The sequence below is a fragment of the Mastacembelus armatus genome, chromosome 3 (assembly GCF_900324485.2).
Source record: "Mastacembelus armatus chromosome 3, fMasArm1.2, whole genome shotgun sequence".
Taxonomy (NCBI): domain Eukaryota; kingdom Metazoa; phylum Chordata; class Actinopteri; order Synbranchiformes; family Mastacembelidae; genus Mastacembelus; species Mastacembelus armatus.
The window spans coordinates 18,177,809-18,198,680 of NC_046635.1; the positions used below are offsets into that span (position 1 = coordinate 18,177,809).

A 20,872-nucleotide genomic window follows, 5' to 3' on the forward strand; every position below is an offset into this window, starting at 1 on the left:
CAAAGAACTGGAGAAAAAGGTCATTGCTGATTAGCGTATATCCTTCATAAAAACTTTTATGGAATTATGTTTTAAAGGGGTGGCCAAAATGGCTGCTAAAAACTCTATGTACAATTTAAGTAGAAAACATACCTTTCACTAAAAAACTGTAATTCTTTTTATGTGGAATAGCAGTTCATTTGTTATAATCGTATGAATAATCTGAAAAGATTCATTTACAAAGCTCCTGAGATACATTGGGACACATTTCCTTATTAATAAACGGTGGTTGGTGGTGGAACAGTATAAATACTGCTGTTCTAGTAAAAGTATGTACAGTATAAATTCATTCATATTCATTTTTCAGTCATTTCTCCCAGCATCTTGAATCCACAACTATTAAAACACTCTGATTTGTAATTAAATTATTCATTATCAAATTAGCTTTCAAGTAATTATTCTTAAACATGTCTGATAATTCTTATAGAACAAAAAAAAACATTAAACAATAGAACATTAAGCATTAATCTCAGCTGCAGAGAAAGTTAAGCTAGAAATAATTGCACTTAGTTACTGTAATTATGAGCAAACAATTCAACATGCTGCAAAATCATCAAAAAGGACAGCAACTTTTTGTCCAAATCCTACAATTAACCACTTGTTAAGCCCTCAGGCTGTCAGGCTTTCCATTTTTCCCACATCACATATGCAGTTCAGACTAAAAACTGTGTCAAATTTCTTCTTGAATTACTTTGCAATGCCCGCTGACAAATGTTTCTAGAATTGCACATTAAGAATTTATCAGCTAGCCAATATTAAACTATTTTCCAAATCCAGTAAAGCACAGGACAGATCTGTTAATGTGACCCTTAACAATAGCATTCAAGACCAGGCCTCCACATTGGGGAAACAGTGGATATGTTAATCAGGAATGTGCCTTTTCTGTGACTTATCCCCACAAACCCTTGCACGTAGATAATGTTAGGCAACTTTGTCTTGGAAGTTATTACTGTAGGTAGTGTAGGTATAGAGAACTTGTACTCTATATTACAGCAGATAAACACACAGTCAAATCTATTCCTCGCATGTTTGCCCTTAATATTCTTTTGGAACAAAAACACTTGTACCCTGAATACCACTTGTCCTTCAGCTTTATGCAAAATGTATGTGGAGAAATCCAAAGCTTGTCAGGTCTGCTCTGCCTTACTAAGTTTGCTAAGCTATGATTGTACAATCACTGAATAGGGGAATGGTTTAACAATTGGACAATTTCAAGTCAATTTGTTATGACCAACATTCACCAGCTCTTCCTGTAGGTTGAGGTCTTTACAAGTTTGAGTTTCTTGACCTCTCTGAGAACATGGTCGGCTTTCTTCAGCTTCTCCATGGCCTTGGCCAGTAACTCCTCTGGCATTCCATCTTCATCATCTCTGCCCTGGGAGTGGGACACTTTGTTCAGGAGCTCACTTGTGTTTTCCATCTCTAGAGCCACTTCAGTCTCAAGTTTCATTACCTCATCAGTAGGAGACCTGTCACTACCATGTCTAGTTTTCTGTCTCAGTGGAAGGGAGTCTGACAGCAGATCTCCAATGGAGGCTGACTTTGCCTTGGAGGAGGGTTTGAGAGGAGTAGTGGGCTTTGAGCGCTGACAGGGTAAGACCTTTGAGCTCACCCGATGCTTAGTTGCAGAAATGTGAATGTTGTCCTTGTCATCCAACACATCCAGACCAGGGTTGCTTCCTCTCAACGCAGCTGTGGAGGCTGCCAATGTGTCTTCACTCTCAGAGGCTTCGCTGTCGTCTTCTGAGTGCTGACCACTGTCTACAGATTTCTCCTCCCCCTTCTTTTTTTCCCCAGGTGAGTGAGTGAGCAGTGGACTCAGGCTGAGACTGTCACCTAGTGGGTCATTCAAAGAGACAACTACTGAGGGGACTTCATTCTTGGGTAGCATTTCTTCCACCTCAAGAGAACTGGCTGAAGTATCTAAGGCTTTTTGCAATGATGTGGTAGGGTCAGAAACAAGTCCTTTTGCACAGTGACTCTCATCCTCATTTACTTTAGGCAGAGCATCTCTAGAAATCAATTGATCTGCCTCATCTGTTTCCACACATGGTCCCATCGTCTCCCTCCCTCCCTCTTCTTCCCTGCTCTCATCAGATGTGTCTTGATCCTGTCGGTCTGGTTCCTTAGCTGAACTGGAAGGTTTCTTTTCTTTAGATGGAGGGGTAGGTGGATGGACAGAGGACTGTGGTGTCTCTGCGAGGCTGCTTGGTAAGCTACTGGAACTGGGTTTGTTAGGAGGGGTTGGCGGTGGAACAGTCTTTTTCTTGGCATCAGGACTCTTTTCAGCTGTAGCCTCCTTGGTACTTTCTTCAACAGGTAGAGTACAGGGCTTGGTTTCTTTAGAGGGAGGCATAGGTGGCTTAAGGACCTTAAAAACATTTGTAGACTGTGTTAACCCAAACAGAAAGACATACACAAATATGTTTGCACTGTATGATAAGGGTTACATAGTATTATACAGACCTTTTTCTCTGGGCCATCAGCCTTTTCATCTTCATTCTCAGATGCTGATCTGGGTTTAGCCTCTTTCACAGGAGGCATGGGAGGTTTGATGATCGTTTTCTGGGGACTGAGTGGTGGCTCATTCTCTGCCTCCTCCTTAACATTCGGTCCTGACTGTTTCTCTGCGGCTTCACTGGTGCTGGATTGGGACTTCAAGGCTTTTATGGTCTCTTTAGGGGTATCAGTGTCATCAACTGTGGTATCATGGGTCCCATTAGGCATTACAGCATCCTCAAGATCGAGATCCAAACGCAGGATACCATCAGATGACACAACAGCTACCTAGCAAGGCAAGGTAGGTTTATTTGTCTGACACATTTTTATATACAAAATATAGTGCTTTACATAACGCAATAAAGATATTATATTTAAAAGCCGATTTATTAAATTTCTCCAAAAAAGCTGCTACACAGACATAAGGGTGGATGACACAAAATGGAGTTGTAACTACTCTGCTGCTCTGACTTTCTAACTGAAATGTTTTCATTCACTAAAAAATCCAATCACCTGCTTTGCTGTTTTTACTGTTAAGCTAATATCAATGTCAACACATCCTGTACATATTTTTCACATTAAAAGCCTCCCAGAAATGATGGAATTAATGAATGTCTTAGTTTTCTTACATTGCAATGTAAGAATAATAAAAAACAAAAACAAACACATGCACAAAACTACGAAGCAAACAAACTGCTCTTAATTTTTGATGTGCCTTGTGGTTAATACATTATTAAATATATATATACACATTAGTTTTATGTTAAGAGTGCCCTTTTTCCAAGATAGCAGACACACATACTGTACAAAAATCCACCCTGCAGCAAATAATAGTTTAATTCACAAAATGTCTTTCCATGTTGACATGAGCTTCTAATATTTCTTATGTTTCTAATAAATATAATATAAAAATGAGTTAAACAGTTTATTATCCTACTAAAATGAAACACATAAAGTTAAATTGACAAACCTTACCTTTAATTTGAAATTGCACGTTATGGTTTACCAGTGCACCAATTACCTCTGGACTACACAGCTGACTGAGTTGAACAAACTAAGGCTTAAGAAAATAACACAGCTGCCTGTGTGTGTGTCAAAGGCGTGTAGGCTGAAGGTGTCACATGATCTGGATTTATTTTCAAAAACTGTATCAGTCAAAATACTTTCACTGTTAGAATTTTAGTGTCTTGCTGTAAAAACTAATGTGCAATTTCCCCAGGTATGAAGAAGAACAAAAAACTAACAATGTGAGATCAGGATAAAGTGACGGGTAGAGACAGGATATGCCAGGGTCAGATTACCATTGCATGAAGAATGCGACAGGATATACACTGGGTATGGAAAGTATTCAGACCCCTTTAAATTTTTCACTCTTTGTGTCATTGCAGCCATTTGCCAAAATCAAAAAAGTTCATTTTATTTCTCATTAATGTACACTCAGCACCCCATCTTGACAGAAAAAAAAACAGAAATGTAGAAATTTTTGCAAATTTATTACAAAAGAAAAACTGAAATATCACATGGTCATAAGTATTCAGACCCTGTGCTCAGTATTGAGTAGAAGCACCCTTTTGTGCTAGTACAGCCATGAGTCTTCTTGGGAATGATGCAACAAGTTTTTCACACCTGGATTTGGGGATCCTCTGCCATTCTTCCTTGCAGATCCTCTCCAGTTCTGTCAGGTTGGATGGTGAACGTTGGTGGACAGCCATTTTCAGGTCTCTCCAGAGATACTCAATTTGGTTTATTATTATTATGGAGGCCACTGTGCTCTTAGGAACCTTGAGTGCTGCAGAAATTCTTTTGTATCCTTGGCCAGATCTGTGCCTTGCCACAATTCTGTCTCTGAGCTCCTTGGGCGGGTCCTTCAACCTCATGATTCTCATTTGCTCTGACATGCACTGTGAGCTGTAAGGTCTTATATAGACAGGTGCGTGCCTTTCCTAATGAAGTCCAATCAGTTTAATTAAACACAGCTGGACTCCAATGAAGGAGCAGAACCATCTCAAGGAGGATCAGAAGAAATGGACAGCATGTGAGTTAAATATGAATGTCACTGCAAAGGGTCTGAATACTTATGACCATGTGATATTTCAGTTTTTCTTTTTTAATAAATTTGCAAAAATTTCTACATTTCTGTTTTTTTCTGTCAAGATGGGGTGCTGAGTGTACATTAATGAGAAATAAAATGAACTTTTTGGATTTTGGCAAATGGCTGCAATGACACAAAGAGTGAAAAATTTAAAGGGGTCTGAATACTTTCCGTACCCACTGTATGTATAAAATTAGGTTTCCCTTCCAATTATGACTTATATGTTTTTATTTTGAGACAGAGCTGTTGGGTTTTAAAAATTGAGGGGGGTACAGATAGATTTTCATTATAAAATTATGCTCTCTTAGCATTTTTATAGAATATGAATCCGGGTTGTAACTGGAGACACTGTAGTGGTGGAAACATGCATCTATTACTGTTACAATTTTTGCCAAAAATAAACAGGCAGAACATGTCCTGCTCCGATAGTAGCGTCAAACAAAAAAATGGAACCAAAACTTCACAAGCCTCTAAATTTTGATGCATGACCTTGTCCAAGACTGTTCTCTCTCAACAGGATTTTAGGCATCCACCTTCAGAGATTAAAAACAACACATAGGATGTTGTTCCAAATAACCACAGTACAGTATGTTAAGATGTGTTGGTTTCCTTTCAGTTATCTGCATGTGAATTCTTCATAGGATGGTATAATAAATGGTTAACACAGTCCGAACATTTGTAAGAGATAAACTAACATTAGATCATAATGCACTGTGGTGCCAGCATGTTAAGAGATTATGGACATATGCATCCAGCCATTCATACTTTCCCAGTTAACGCTTTGCTACCACAGTAAGGGTGACAGTCACTGAATTTGTCTATGGCAAAAACCATAGACCAGTGACCAAAAGAATTAAACATGAGCTTAGATTCAAATCTAAACCCATTCACTGCTATGTCAGAGCAAACCACCCAATGCCTGTTTCACACACAGACACAGTCATAAACAGATTCTCACATCTTACAGCTCATACACACACTAACCTCTTTCATATGTATCCTGGTTGGTGGTCGACGGTTACGGTTCCCTTTGGGTCTTGATCGAGTAACATGTTCTAGGTTACTGCTTTCATCAACCTTCACCTACGAAAGATACGTTCCACTGAGTCCATCTGAGCTCTTAAAGACTAAGCATGTTTAAAAATGCAGTAAGGATGTCACTGACAGAAATAAAGAGACACTGGCGTTTACCTCATCAAAGACTTTGTTCTTTGCTCGATTGATGCCATCAGTCAGGGCTTTAATCCAAGCTTCCTTCTCCTCTGCAGTCTGAACCAGGAACTTCACATCATGGACCTGTCGGTCACATAAAGCAAGAGAATAGTCATTTCAAAATAAGCGTAATAAGCAAAGTTAAAACACAGGTATTAGGGACCATTTACTGTACTATACTATACTGTACTATTCTGAACTTTCATGGCTGACATGGAACAGAGGCAAATTAAGTGTCTTTGCAGGGTTTTATGTCAGCTCTAGATTTATTAAACTAATTAGACCTCAAAATCGGCATGCAAAATTATGCAATACATTTTTTCTAGGTGAACTGAAAATAGCGTACATTCCTTCAATAATTGAAAAAATGTCCAGCGTTTTTTATTGTACCCCAAATACAACTCTCGACTCATGTTTATTCAACGTTTTGTGATTCTACAAGAAAACATACAGTGGGTACGGAAAGTATTCAGACCCCTTTAAATTTTTCACTCTTTGTGTCATTGCAGCCATTTGCCAAAATCAAAAAAGTTCATTTTATTTCTCATTAATGTACACTCAGCACCCCATCTTGACAGAAAAAAAACAGAAATGTAGAAATTTTTGCAAATTTATTAAAAAAGAAAAACTGAAATATCACATGGTCATAAGTATTCAGACCCTTTGCAGTGACACTCATATTTAACTCACATGCTGTCCATTTCTTCTGATCCTCCTTGAGATGGTTCTGCTCCTTCATTGGAGTCCAGCTGTGTTTAATTAAACTGATTGGACTTGATTAGGAAAGGCACACACCTGTCTGTATATGACCTTACAGCTCACAGTGCATGTCAGAGCAAATGAGAATCATGAGGTCGAAGGAACTGCCCAAGGAGCTCAGAGACAGAATTGTGGCAAGGCACAGATCTGGCCAAGGTTACAAAAGAATTTCTGCAGCACTCAAGGTTCCTAAGAGCACAGTGGCCTCCATAATCCTCAAATGGAAAAAGTTTGGGACAACCAGAACTCTTCTTAGACCTGGCCGTCCAGCCAAACTGAGCAATCGTGGGAGAAGAGCCTTGGTGAGAGAGGTAAAGAAGAACCCAAAGATCACTGTGGCTGAGCTCCAGAGATGCAGTAGGGAGATGGGAGAAAGTTCCACAAAGTCAACTATCACTGCAGCCCTCCACCAGTTAGGGCTTTATGGCAGAGGGGCCCGACGGAAGCCTCTCCTCGGTGCAAGACACATGAAAGCCTGCATAGAGTTTGCCAAAAAACACATGAAGGACTCCCAGACTATGAAAAATAAGATTCTCTGGTCTGATGACTGAGACCAAGGTCTGAGACCAAGATTGAACTTTTTGGTGTTAATTCTAAGCGGTATGTGTGGAGAAAACCAGGCACTGCTCATCACCTGCCCAATACAATCCCTACAGTGAAACATGGTGGTGGGAGCATCATGTTGTGGGGGTGTTTTTCAGCTGCAGGGACAGGACGACTGGTTGCAATTGAAGGAAAGATGAATGTAGCCAAGTACAGAGATATCCTGGAAGAAAACCTCTTCCAGAGTGCTCAGGACCTCAGACTGGGCCGAAGGTTCACCTTTCAACAGGACAATGACCCTAAGCACACAGCTAAAATAACAAAGGAGTGGCTTCGGAACAACTCTGTGACCGTTCTGGACTGGCCCAGCCAGAGCCCTGACCTAAACCCAATTGAGCATCTCTGGAGAGACCTGAAAATGGCTGTCCACCAACGTTCACCATCCAACCTGACAGAACTGGAGAGGATCTGCAAGGAAGAATGGCAGAGGATCCCCAAATCCAGGTGTGAAACACTTGTTGCATCATTCCCAAGAAGACTCATGGCTGTACTAGCTCAAAAGGGTGCTTCTACTCAATACTGAGCAAAGGGTCTGAATACTTATGACCATGTGATATTTCAGTTTTTCTTTTTTAATAAATTTGCAAAAATTTCTACATTTCTGTTTTTTTTCTGTCAAGATGGGGTGCTGAGTGTACATTAATGAGAAATAAAATGAACTTTTTTGATTTTGGCAAATGGCTGCAATGACAAAAAGTGAAAAATTTAAAGGGGTCTGAATACTTTCCGTACCCACTGTATGTTCTACAAGAATAACAGAATGTAATGAATGTTTAAACCGAGAAAATATTTTAAGAAAAAAATAAGGTGATTTTGAAATTGACTGACCATTGCTGTGAGATGATCTTTGATTTATTCTTGTTTTTGTTGTTGCTTGTTACTGTTTCATAATGAGATATGTATGTTAACGTTCATGTTAAGCCCCTTTCAGAGAATCCCCTCTTGACGTTTATCTGACAGCAATTTAACATGCTGGTTTCATGTCTGAAAAAGCACTCTGCTCACTTTCGTTTAAAAATCATATTGGTTACCTGACTGGGTCAGATCTAAAACATTTCTGTTTCATTTACAACATGACACAAGTCTGAACTGACTGATGCCAGATTACCATAAATGCTGCAGCAGCACAAGGGGAACTATACAGAGAGGAATGCGCTTCTAGTTCTGCTTTTTAAAACTATACTTAATGTATCATCAGTATCTTTATCACTGTATATCCAAATTACAGAAGTGACATTGAACAGCTACAGCTCAGTAAATGAGGGTTGGCTAATGGCATGCTAAGTAAATATTTGACATCCTATAGATTCTAAAACAACCAATTAAAATAGAGGCTCTGTGTGAATTTCGATATTTCACTTTGAATGTCTAGAGATCATTTCATGTATTGTAGTACAAGTTTGTTTTTTAAAGTAACTAAATAAATAAATAAACTTTCCAGAATGTTGTATTTTCACATAAAAACGTGTTACACTGTACAACTTATTTCTTGTCTGATAAATGCACTCTACAAATATTTCTGGGACTCTCAACAGTGGCCAAGCAGCCACAGATAGTTGTGGGACAAACTGCTGCTACTGTGGTACTTCAAGAAAATCTTTTTGTCTTTTTGGCATCATTCAGCCATGCAGAGCCAGAGCTGAATGGGGTTACTCTGGAGAAACCAAGAAGCAGCCAAGTAGCTCTTCACAGCCTCATCAGACCAATTCACTTTATTCACATGAATAACCACAATAGAGTACAAAGCTACCAACAGATTCAAGAACTCAATGTTTATAAATAAGGAATTGTATTACAATGTTGGTATTTCATTCTCAAAACAATCACTTGAGCCAACACTTCCTATATTTTTACTTCCCTTTATTCAGAAAGCAACAAACACATTTGGTTTAGCTTCATTTCATGAAGCTATCAATAAAAGTGATCTGTAGTCCCAAAAAGAAAGTCTCCTACTTTTGTGTTGCTCCATCTCCATTCTTTATCATCATCATTATCTAACCACTGAAGTATAACATTACTATAATAAGAAACTCAGTACAGGTTCTACAGTAAGGGCCAGGAAGCACTTGGCATGTACATCTGTGCATACTTGTATCTCACTGCATACACACTGATCAAAGAGCAGGAGAAAAGTGATGCACATATCTAAGTGCATCACCCACACCTATGCACACACATACTAACACATGGGCTGTTTGCTAAATTGCACAAACTTTCTTTTCATCTGCAATGACAACTTCCATTTTTCAATGGAAGCGCAATACAAATCCAACTGTAGCGACAGCTAGTGTATCTACCTCAGTTCAGCTGAGCAGTAGCAGCAGCAGGATACAGTAAGTTGGCTGTCAGTTTTCCCTGTCCATTATCTTTAAAGTAGCTTTCTGCGGTTTGTATTTAGTCACATTTTCTTCATGTACAGCACATAAAAAAAAATAAAACACAACATTTGCTACTTGGTGTTTTTCTGTTTCAAGCTCAGGCCCTCTACCAGAGGCCTAGGAGCTTGAGGGTCCTGTGTCCTTTTAGCTGTTCCTAGCACAGCGCTCTTCTGGACAGAGATTGCAGATGTTGTTCCTGGGATGTGATGGTGCTGCTCTCCCAGTTAAGGCATCACAGCCATGATCATTCTAAACCATCTTTGGGGGCATTTCCCACTTTGATCTTAGGATTTCCAGTCCATACTCTGCACAGAAGTTTCTGTACACTATGCTGGCCACGACAAGCAACTTCTTTCACATTACAAACTCATTTTACGCATCAATTCAAACAGTTTAAGTGTAGCTTTAAAGTAGAAAAGTAAGTTTTTCTCAGGAATTACTTTCAAAAACAGGTGTCTTTGGTGCTATCTAACTTATTTTTTCATACATCAAACTTATGGTTATGCTTTAATTTTTTCCCTCGTATTTCTCGGATGTTACACATTATTCATCGGTGCAAACAAATACCTATCGGTACATAGAGAATAAGTAAGCAAACCTTACCAAGAAGTGCCCTGTTAATTTGAGGTACTTAAACTGTAAGTCGTGTCCTTTTTTCCAGTAATTCTGTTCACTCAAAAAATCTGTGAAAAATGTTTAATGTACCCTGTCAGTGACACCAACTTAACAGTGTTCTTTCTAACTTTAGACCCCTTTTTATTAGAGTACCTAACGAATCTAGCAACTTTCTGTGTATGCTCAAAACAACCACAAAGACACATTTTGTTATTTTCTTTTGTTTCACCTTTGCCGTTACATAATGACATGACAAATGGAAAATTTCGAAAAAGGTTAAGCTACCTCTCACTGAAAATGGCAAACACCGAGTGCATGCACCTGAGAGTAGCAGGAGAATAAATACTACAGTAGTAGCAATGGTCTTCTACTTGGCAGCTTTACAATATCTTTTGTTGTTTAATTTTACATGTGGTTATGCTCCAGTTTCTCTTCTTTCATTCCATGTCAGACTTTTGCTTATTTGTGCTGTTACACTGAGGACAGGAGTTAAACAGCTGTATAGAGTTAGAAATTATTTGAGTTTTTGCAGTTCACAACACTTGGATGAGAACTTGTAGGTTGTACAGCTGAGCAGAAGAAAGTGTGATGATATAGTGCAAATGAAATGTCTGCTGTCTGAGTATGCTGAACATCTGGCTTGTTTGGGGTTCTCGGTTCTTGAGGAATGACAGCTGATAACAACTAATGGCATCGCTAAACTTACAATACATGTTCAAGACATTTCAGTAAACGTGATTTGTTTCTTTTCAATTTTTCCATGCCATTTTTATTATTGTTGTTTTATATACTTCATTCAAGTAAACTGTGTGTTGAATAATTTGTATTTTTACCATAAAAATTCCAGATGTACCTGTTCCACACTCACCAATCATTTGCTTGTGTCACAGTTTGGGTTGCTTTCTGTTGATTTTGTGTAATTTCCTGTCTAGCATTGCCTTGTGTTTTCAGCTTCACCTTGTTCCTCATTGTCTTAGTTAAGTTCACCTGTGTTTGGTGACTTTGTTAGTTTAGCCCAGCTCATGTCTTTGTTTCAGTTTCCCACTCTTGGTTTCTGTTCCACACATATTCACTTGTTCCCTATAACATCAGTTTGCATTTAAGCCAGCTACTTAAGTTTGTCGGTTCTTCCATGGTCCTAGGTACTATGTTTTTCTTGGCATTTGTGTTTTTTCTAATATTGTGTTAATAAACTTAGCTACTGTCCTGTCCTGTAATGTCCTTTTCTGTCCAGTGTTTTTAATTTCTAATGTTGTTACTGATAGAAATATACATGCCATGATATAACAACATACAGCTATACACAATATACAACTATAAACACCTGTAACCATAGTACTGTAGCTGTACACACCAAAGATGGTGACAGAATGCTTAGAGGGCATAAACATTAAAAATGGACAATGTAACAATAAATGAACACAAGACTAAATGGTTTTTTTTTTTGTTTTGCTTTTGATGACTTGATACTGTCAGTGTCTTGCTTGATGTGCGGATGTGCAAAATTATTTCATCTCTTACTGTGAGATCTTGCATTTTGCATTTACACAAAATGCTCACCCAGAGCCTCGCTCAGCTCACCTTATTTCCTGACTTAACTGATCGAATCAGTATTAGTCTGTGCTTCCTGTTGAAGGGGCTCTTTAATTCCTGACATTTGTCATAGTTTTCCAGATCAAGCCTCTCTAAGCAGATCTTCCGGTCCTGCAACACACAGTCACAAAGTATGGGTTAATGATAGAAAAGACAAAGATGACAGCATTTTAGCATTTTGTTAATATCGCAAAATCCTGCAAGAAGAGAAAAAGTAACAACTTATGATTAATGTATCGTCTTCGTAACCACACTGTAATATTGTTGTTTATTCTGAACAATGCTTTAACTGTACTATGCATATTGGCTGAGAATGTAATTTCATGAAACATATAACACTCACATGATACTGTAATAGGAAACAAATTAGTGAGCGTGCTGAATGAGGAGGAAGACCTGTGGCCAAAATGGTAGCATACCTCATTTTCATACATCACAATCTCTGTTTTCTCCACATGGATGAAGCGGTCTTTATAGCTTGCCAACAGTTTGGCAGGAGCCTTCTTGACCCAGCCAGCCTTACCCAGGAACTTTGGCTCTTTACACTGGGCTGGCTCTTCGTTCACACCCTACAAAAACACAGGGGAAGGAAGTCACAGTCAGAACACACCGCAGTAGTCTAGTAAACGGAAGACCTTCACTGTTACAAAATACTCTTTTCAATCACTCCTGATTTAACTAAGCTCAATAAACATGCCAATGAGATGACCTACAGCTTAGATTGAGGCAGTACAGCGAGTGACAAAAAGAACTGCAAAAACAGGCTGGTGTTAAATAGAACAGCAACTCCCACTTCCAATATGACCTCAAACTATGGTACCCATAGATTGTGCTTTGCTCAAAGTAGATACCGTCCTGTGTGGTAGTATGTGATTTCTGTTTCAGGAGCAGCAAAAAGTACCATATCAGGCCATGAAATAAAAAGAAGTTGAGCAGCAGCTGCTAGGCAACACAAAATACACCCATTGTTGACATTATAAAGAACCTGTAAACAATAGTAGAAAGGAACTGAAACATTTAACATTCATAATGGAAATGGTGCTTCTCTATTCCACCAGTACATCCCACATACTTGCAAAACAAGGTCAGTTACAAAACGTTTCAATTTTTCAACCTTGCCTATTCCACAGATCCATGATGGCACTAAATGGTTTTTAAATCAACTATATATTAGAACATTTAAGCTCTAATCTGTTGTAAAGAGGGCTGTGGATACATTTTGCAGGTTTGGAGCAGTTACAGCGAAATTCAACATAAAAGTCCAATCACTTCTTAAAACCATTCCTCCAACATCACTGTCTACTTCTTGCTCAGAACACTGTGATCTTTGCCTACTTCACGGCTGCTGACTATCTATATAGTATATTTAAATTTGTGGAGTAAGCGTTGTGTAAACAGGTGTCTGCATAATTCACAGCCTTTGTCTCAGTTGGAGGAACTTCCACAGGATATCTTTTTTCTTTTTTTCTTTTCCGGTATTAGGTGGGAGGTCATCTAAGTGTTTTTCCACTTTCACTGCAACTGCAAGTGTGTCTCAACTTGATAAACAACAGTGCAGCTGCAAAGAAAGGATGGCCAGTCAGGGAGGGTTGAAATACCAGACGGAGAGTGAGAAGGGCAAAAATTAAAAACAACTACATCAAATAACTTTAAAATGGATTGATAGCGCAAATAGAAGAGTTTCTACACAGAAGGACAAAGTACCTTCACTGTGCAGTTCAGAAAAGCTCCATCAGGCTCAGAATGACCTTGGCATGCCTCTGACCTGGGCGAACATGTAAAAATCAATTTGGCCAAATGGCAGATTTCAGCAGCGCCGACCAAACCCTTGCAACAGAGTAGCAGTGAGAAGTTTCCATTACTCAGGGCTCAGATGACTACTAAAGCCTTGTGATCATGTTGTAGTTTAAGACACTAATTTTGACTTGTTCAGGATGTTTGCTCTGCACTGAAACATAGACCAGACCCAACCTTTTACCCAACACTGCCCACAGATGTTTCTATTAGCTGGCTTATCTGTGGTGTTGTGGTAAGAAAAGAACCGGAACAACTGTCAGCTACCACTGTGCAGATTAAAACATGCAGCAGCAAACTAATGTAGTTATAAAATTATCATCTGGTGAAGCTGAGGCATCTCATGCAAGCTGGGCTCAAAAAATGAAAGAGCAAACAGAGTGCAGTGTTATGTGGAAGAGACACACCTTAGCAGACATGTGTTTCTAATGAATGTTGAGGTCAGGGAGCATCTGGCATTCATTGATTTCCACATTGACCTGCCCAGCTTGAACTTAGAACAAGCCTCACTGTAGCTCACACTTTACCCCAACTAACCCTCGATATATTGTTTTGATTGTATTATTAATCTGTTATTACATTGCAATAAACCATAAGTCACTGGTCAGGTACTGATACTGACACCCCACCACAAAAAAAAAAGTCTTTAAAAGCTGAGATGAAAAACAAACTTCCAACTTAAAAACAGTCAGAATTCACAAGCATGACTCCAGTATGAGGATATACGTCCCCTTTTTTGTGTCATTACTGCCAGTGTTGTGACAGCCAAACCTGCTGTAAGAAATGACATGGGTGTTCCACACAGAACTGCTGGGTTGACACTATGTAACTATCCACACCCTACTATCAGAAACAGATACAGGATTATACATTGTTCAGTGCTGCAATATGATTCGTAAGGAAGTCACGGCACACAATGTGTGTATTCTGAAGCCATAGAATATGCTTTAAACTGAAACCTTTCTGCAAAGCTGTATCTTAAAACCTGTGACAAAAGGGCTTGTGTTCTACATATCATACCACAGGTGGACCTAAAAACTCTAATGTCTTTTATTATCTACCAATAAAATACAGATATAGACCTAAATATAAATTATGTCTAGCCTCATGTTCATGTTCTACACCAAAATAACAACCTCAGTGGTGTGAGATCGGTTATTCAAACAGGGAGGAAATCTATTTTTACTATGTGAGAACATTTCTGTATAACACTGCACATTAACACCCACATTCTTCCTATAATAAACCTACAAACCCACCTACTACAGAGTGCAAAGATCTTTATACTCTAAAAGGACATTTCAATAATGAGGATAAATACACATACATACCAACATATCATCACATCATCAATTCAGAAGTTTCAAAATAAAAACACATAATTTGGACAAAAAAGAAAAAAAAACACTATAGACAAAATTAAAAAATGGAATTTAAAATTTGGGTGAGTAGTTATAAATTGTTGGTTACAGACCACAAACCATTTATTAAATAATTGCAAAAATCAAGTTAATGTCACCACCGCTGGATCCCAAAGGGACCTGACCATTTCCACTGAAAGAAAAATTCATCAATGTGTTTAAATGTTTAATCTTTAAAATACATCTGCTGGGTATGTCATGCCTTCTCTTTTGAATGTTTTATTTTACAGGTGCTTTAGCTATGTATATAGCTATGTATATAGTTTCATCTACGACTGGATGTTGTAACGGTTTCTGGTAAATACACAATGGACAAAGTTAATACACACCCCCTGTGACACTTTTGCTTATATTGTGGGTATATGAAACAGTGATTGGTCCCGTTCTTCATGTTACTGCCTCTCTTCTAAAGCGGTCATTGGATTGAATATCATGCTGTAGCTGTGTCTCATTTTGTGTAAAATGTAATTTAACATGTTAACATTCTTATCAACAAATTTTCTAATGCATAATAATACAAAATGCCAAGTGATGCTGTCAAATAAAATTTGACTACAATATTCATGGTGTTTGTTTTTCAACTATCTTAACTATCGTTATCGATAGTTAACTATCAGCCCAAATCCATAAGCAAATAAATCACTTGGTGTTCCAATAATACTCTACAGTCTGTAGACCTTGTTGGTGTCGTACAATGCATTATCTGCTGTCTGAGTGTGGGTGTTTTCGCCAAGCAACAGTCCGAACACACGAAATCATTCTTTTTCCAATTATATGAACAGGAGAATTACTTACATGACTGAGATGCATACTGAGAATATTTGGTTCTTCTTCTTGATAAATTAGTTGCTTGTCAGAATTATTTCCAATTAATTTTCTGTTAACTAATACATTAACTGAACAAATGTTCTGCTCTGTTTTCTATAACCGACCCAGGTTGAACTAACAACCAGATGATTACAACTCACTCTGCCTAACAACCTAACAGATAATGACTATGACTCACTTCCTGTTTTATGCCCACAAATTTTGAAATGTCCCAATCAAAGTGAAGATTCTTTTTTTTTAAGTCGCAAAATCCAAATAGCACCGAGAAAGTGCCTCGGCTCACAGACTGTATACTGGAAGATGGCAACTGGACCGACTTTCTTCCACAAACATTTAGCAGTCAAACAAACTGGCTACACTACACAGCTGCTTCCCAGTTCCCCAACCTCTTGAGCATGGGTTGTCTTGTTGGTAGCAGTATTTTAATTATTTCAGTGAACTGATGTAGTTTCCATCAGGTAGCCTGTATGGAAGACAGCTTTACATACTAGGAAACCTATGACCCTGTTGCTGTGGTGCTCATCACTGAAGCAGATTAGACATATAGAAACTCAAACCATTTTCTCACTGCAGCTGGTAGCACAATATGGAGTCATATTTTGTAAACCTTTCGTCTTAGTAATACTTATTTGTACTGCTTTTAGATAAAGCAATAATTAATGAAAGAAACTATTGGTTGCTGCTCTTATTGTGTTATTTTTTCCCATCAGTGTCATTATTCGCTTCTGCTCTCCACTGACAAGATATACTATTAAGGAATTCAGGAATTTCAGTAATTAGAAGCTCCTTACTGAAATGCAGTTTGAAGTTGTAGTTATGTACTATAAGCCTATAAACAGGCTTATGCTGTTTGCACTGCTGTTTATACCAGAGTTTCCAGCTGTGAAAATGATCCAGCTAAAAGTAAACATAACTGTAACCTGAAATTTTCTGTCATGGAAAAAAAGCAGGAGCCTGGACACTGCACATGTTGCAATGCTACATGTGTGTAGGACTAAGAGAGAAATGTCGTAATATTAAGAAAGAAAGGTATTGAGAATTATTAAAGTAAGTAGAAATGAGCAAAATATTTCCTCATGCTTCCGTCTTTTGTCCCTGTCAGGACACAAATTCAAGAACACACACACATGCATGCATTCACTATTGAGGACTTTCCCAGAAATGTTCGAGCAAGACGATGGATGCACACATACACATTCATTGTGTGGCAGAGCCTTGGCTAGCAGGACAGTTCTGAGAGAGGGTTAATTGTTTTCTGCCTGACACATAATGTGGCAATCTGTTTCCTCTCTGCTGACAGGGTCAGGCAGGAACGTCACTCTGTGCACTCTTGGTCAGCGGGATGGTGACAAAGGGATGCCTCATAGAACTGAAACAAATGGTTGTCAGTGAAGAGTGGTTTAGGGGTGAAAGACAAAGACAATAAGGCAGAATATGAAGTAGAGAGAAGGACAGGAAATGGAATATAAAAAAAATAAAGAAACAATAAGACACTTTCCAGTCACAAATGCTTTGTGCAGATATAGCGATCTGCCACAAATTTAACACTACTAGCAAGCGAAGTGAATAGTGAAGTGTTTAACACTGCACATCTATAATATATATAGGTCATTCATTATCTATACCCACTTATTCCTAATTAGAGTCACTGGGGTCTGCTGGAGCCTGTCCCAGCTTCCCTTTAGTTATCCCTGATCTTTTGGGTGAAAGGCAGGAGGAAACCCTGGTCAGGTCACCAGTCCATCACAGGGCCAGATAAAGGCAAACAACCACACACACTTACATTCACTCCTATGAGCAATTTGGAGTCACCAATCAACCTGATATACATGTTTTTGGAAGTACCCGGAGAAAACCCACGCATCCACTGGGAGAATATGCAAACTCCACACAGAAAGGCCGCTGCCGTGTTATGAACTCAGGATGTTCTTGCTGTGATGCAACAGTGCTAACCACTAATCCACCATGCTGCCCCTAATATATATATTATATAATAATAATATTTTTCCTGTTTAATATTGTGGCACATGTCAAGCAGCAAGAGAACAGTCTGTTCTCGAAGTTGATGTGCTGGAAGCAGGAAAAACAGGCAAGCATGACAATCTGAGGAACCTAATTGTGATGGGTAGAAAACTGGGTCAGAGCATCTCCAAACCAGCAGCTCTTGTGGGGTGCTGGTGGGATGGAGTGGTCAGTAGTAACCACAAATGGTTTAAGAAAGGATAAACAGAATCAACAGTGCTAACAGGGACATGGGCACCTGAGGATCGTTGATGTGTGTGGGGATTGAAGGCTAGCCTGTCTGGTCTGATCCCACAGAAGAGCTACTGCAGGACAAACTTAATGGTGGCTGTGATAGACAGGTGTTAGAACACAGTACATCACAGACCAGTTAAAGTGCCCATGCTGACCCCTGTCCACCATTGAGCACATAAACAGAACTGGACCATGGAACAATGGAAGAAGGTGGCCTGGTCTGGTGAATCTTGTTTTCTTTTACAACATGTGGAGAGCCAGGCCCATGTGTCTGATTTACAAGTCTGATCCATGGAGCTCCCACCTTACAACTTGTCAGACACCAGAGGATACCTTGAGAGGTCTAGTGGAAAGTCAGTGTTGGCACAAGAAAACCCACACAATATTAGACAGGTGGTTTTAATGCTGTAGCTGATCAGAGTATTAGAGTAAGATATTCAAACAGAAACTGTATCTGTCAAAGTCAAAATTAATTTGAACCTTTCCTTACCTTTCATGTAAGAAAACATGAACTGTACACTGCAATTTTACATTTTGTTTTTCAAAGTAGGTCATCAAGTAGGTTTTTGGTATATTTGTGACACACCCACACTGATAGGAGTATTTCATAGTCATAAGGAACTGTCCCTTAGACTGCCTGCCCATAGGCTTTGGCCTGTTTGTCTGAGGTAGGATTACAAACTATATTTAGTCTCTGCCCAATCTGCAGAACAAATTACACTCAAATGATAAAAATGCGCAGCACAGTATAGCAAAAATTATACTTCTTAGCAAAAATTATGTGGCATTATTTGGCAGAGTCACAGAGAAAGTCACTGTAACGTAATGTAAATGGAAATATTCCACTTCAGAAAAGTGGCACAATATGTTGAAACGATGTTTATACTTGTCATTAAGTGTTCATTTGATTTGACTGTGCTGTGCTAACAAGAGATGTTGAATGAAAAGCAAATAAAATACAGGACAGGAGACCCACTGCCTTTTGTTGTAGGCGCATCCAAATTCTGGCAGAGTGCAACCCATGAATCTCATCCATAGCACCCACAAATGCCAAATCATGAAAGGGTGAAACTTTGAAAGTGCTCACTCAGGCCCCACCACCCATGACAGTCACCTTGACAGTATTATTGTTGTTGTTGTTGTATTGCTGTGGTATATACTTGCTGTAAAACTGTACTACATTCTACGGAAAGGTATTTGTATTCGCCTCACAGCAACAGCATGTGTAGAGTTCCCATGTCCTCCCCTTGCTTTTGTGGGTTTTCATGAAGGAACTCCAGCTTCCTCCCACAGTTCAAAGACATGCAGTTTGGGGTTAAGGTGGTTGGTGACTCTAAATTGCCTGTAGGTGTGAATGTGAGTGTGAGTGTTTGTGTCAGCCCAGTGACAGACCGCTGCCCTATCCAGACTGCCCCCCCGCCCCATTCCCCTCAATGCAACCCTAAGGTTATGCCCAGCACTTCTGTTATTTAGCCTAGCTTTAATAATCGAAATTCCCGGAAAAAATAATAGAAATACTTGTCAGTATTACAGTTCAACAGATGCAAATCTTTCAAATCACACAGCTGATGGTAAAGCTGAATAGACAACTAGTCTATGAGTTTGGACTACACACAATAACATGCCAACTGTCTGGACTGCAGAGCGAAAGGGAGTCCATAGAGTCATGGATGGGGAGTCAGACCGCTTTGGTTTTGATCAGTGTTGCAGTTAAAGGGCGCAGTAATGGATGCCTCAAAATAAACAGTGAGTTCTATATCGGACTTCCTTTTTCTGCTGAGTTTGCTTCCTCAAATTGCCAAATCTTCACTGAGATGTGCAGTTCATGCGGTCATGCCAAAACCTTTTTAAGCAGCTGCCTCAAATGAAACGCACAATCTGAAATTATGACAGTATTGCTCTCTTATCCATCACGCCTCTGATCATGGAGCAAGCAAAGGTAGCTCTTTCATTTGTCAGAATGTCAGCAGTCCTATGTAATTTCCCCTATTCCGCTTCCCTCCAGTACTTCTGGCAAAATGAAACATTTCTCAGCAAATGTAACCAAACACCATAATGTTTAAATAGATGATGTACAATTAATTGAAGGACCCATCTGACTTTTAAAGTTTGCAGCTCTGGCCGCAATTCCTTCCACCAGTTTCTGATGGCATCTGACCCAGAAATCGATGCAACAGATTGACAGGTGGACAGGTGCTTTGTGCCAAATCACGTTGGCTTTATGATTACAACAGACAAAACCCAAACTAACTTCTTTCTCAGACGCCTATTACATATAGCACGAAAATACGGACTCGCACAGGCACCTTTTTGTATGGGCCCAAACCCCCCTCCCCCCGCCCCCAACAAGTTGGTTGCGCCCTTGCAGAGTGTTTTACTCCCATGGGTGTTAACATCACATAACGTTAGCGAGTTTTCCCTCTTAAAAACAGCAACATAAACTGCAGTTACGCAGTACACAGAGCTGGGGTTGAAGCGACTACTCACATCTTCCATGGTAAAGGACCAAAATCCGCTATGTGTGTGTGTTGACTAGCGTAAAATCAGTCGATCTCGCCCTTATCCTCTCCACAAACGCTTTACTTCTCCCCTGATCGTCGGCAGCGGACACATTTCCAACTCAGAACACTCAGTAAATGAAAAAAAAGCGGAACCGTTTCGTTTATGGCACCGAGGTTCCTTTCGTTTTTCTCTTTAGCTTCAGAGAAAAAAAATTGAAGAAAAAAGTTTGGTTTCCGGTTGAAGTGAGTTAGCTGTTGAATCTATAAAAGCCTATCGAGGAG

At 39.2% G+C, this 20,872-nt stretch overlaps 1 protein-coding gene across 1 annotated transcript; it reads right to left on the bottom strand.

The window, feature by feature from the left end:
* Positions 1 to 143: 143 nt before the first annotated feature.
* On the bottom strand, positions 144 to 20,872 carry plekho2 (pleckstrin homology domain containing, family O member 2). The gene is made up of 7 exons (XM_026293348.2): positions 20,577 to 20,872; positions 12,210 to 12,359; positions 11,779 to 11,901; positions 5,822 to 5,926; positions 5,615 to 5,713; positions 2,506 to 2,826; positions 144 to 2,410 (listed from the first exon to the last, which is right to left on the bottom strand). The coding sequence occupies exons 1-7, from the start codon at positions 20,583 to 20,585 to the stop codon at positions 1,277 to 1,279; spliced, it is 1,941 nt and encodes a 646-aa protein (XP_026149133.1). The 5' UTR covers positions 20,586 to 20,872; the 3' UTR covers positions 144 to 1,276.

Excerpts from the sequence above, each read along its gene's own strand:
- plekho2 (XM_026293348.2), bottom strand. Across the intron at positions 11,902-12,209 it reads TTGTGATGTATGAAAATGAG|GACCGGAAGATCTGCTTAGA; the intron begins GTATGCTACCAT and ends TGTGTGTTGCAG. Across the intron at positions 5,927-11,778 it reads CAGTTAAGTCAGGAAATAAG|GTCCATGATGTGAAGTTCCT; the intron begins GTGAGCTGAGCG and ends TGTGACCGACAG.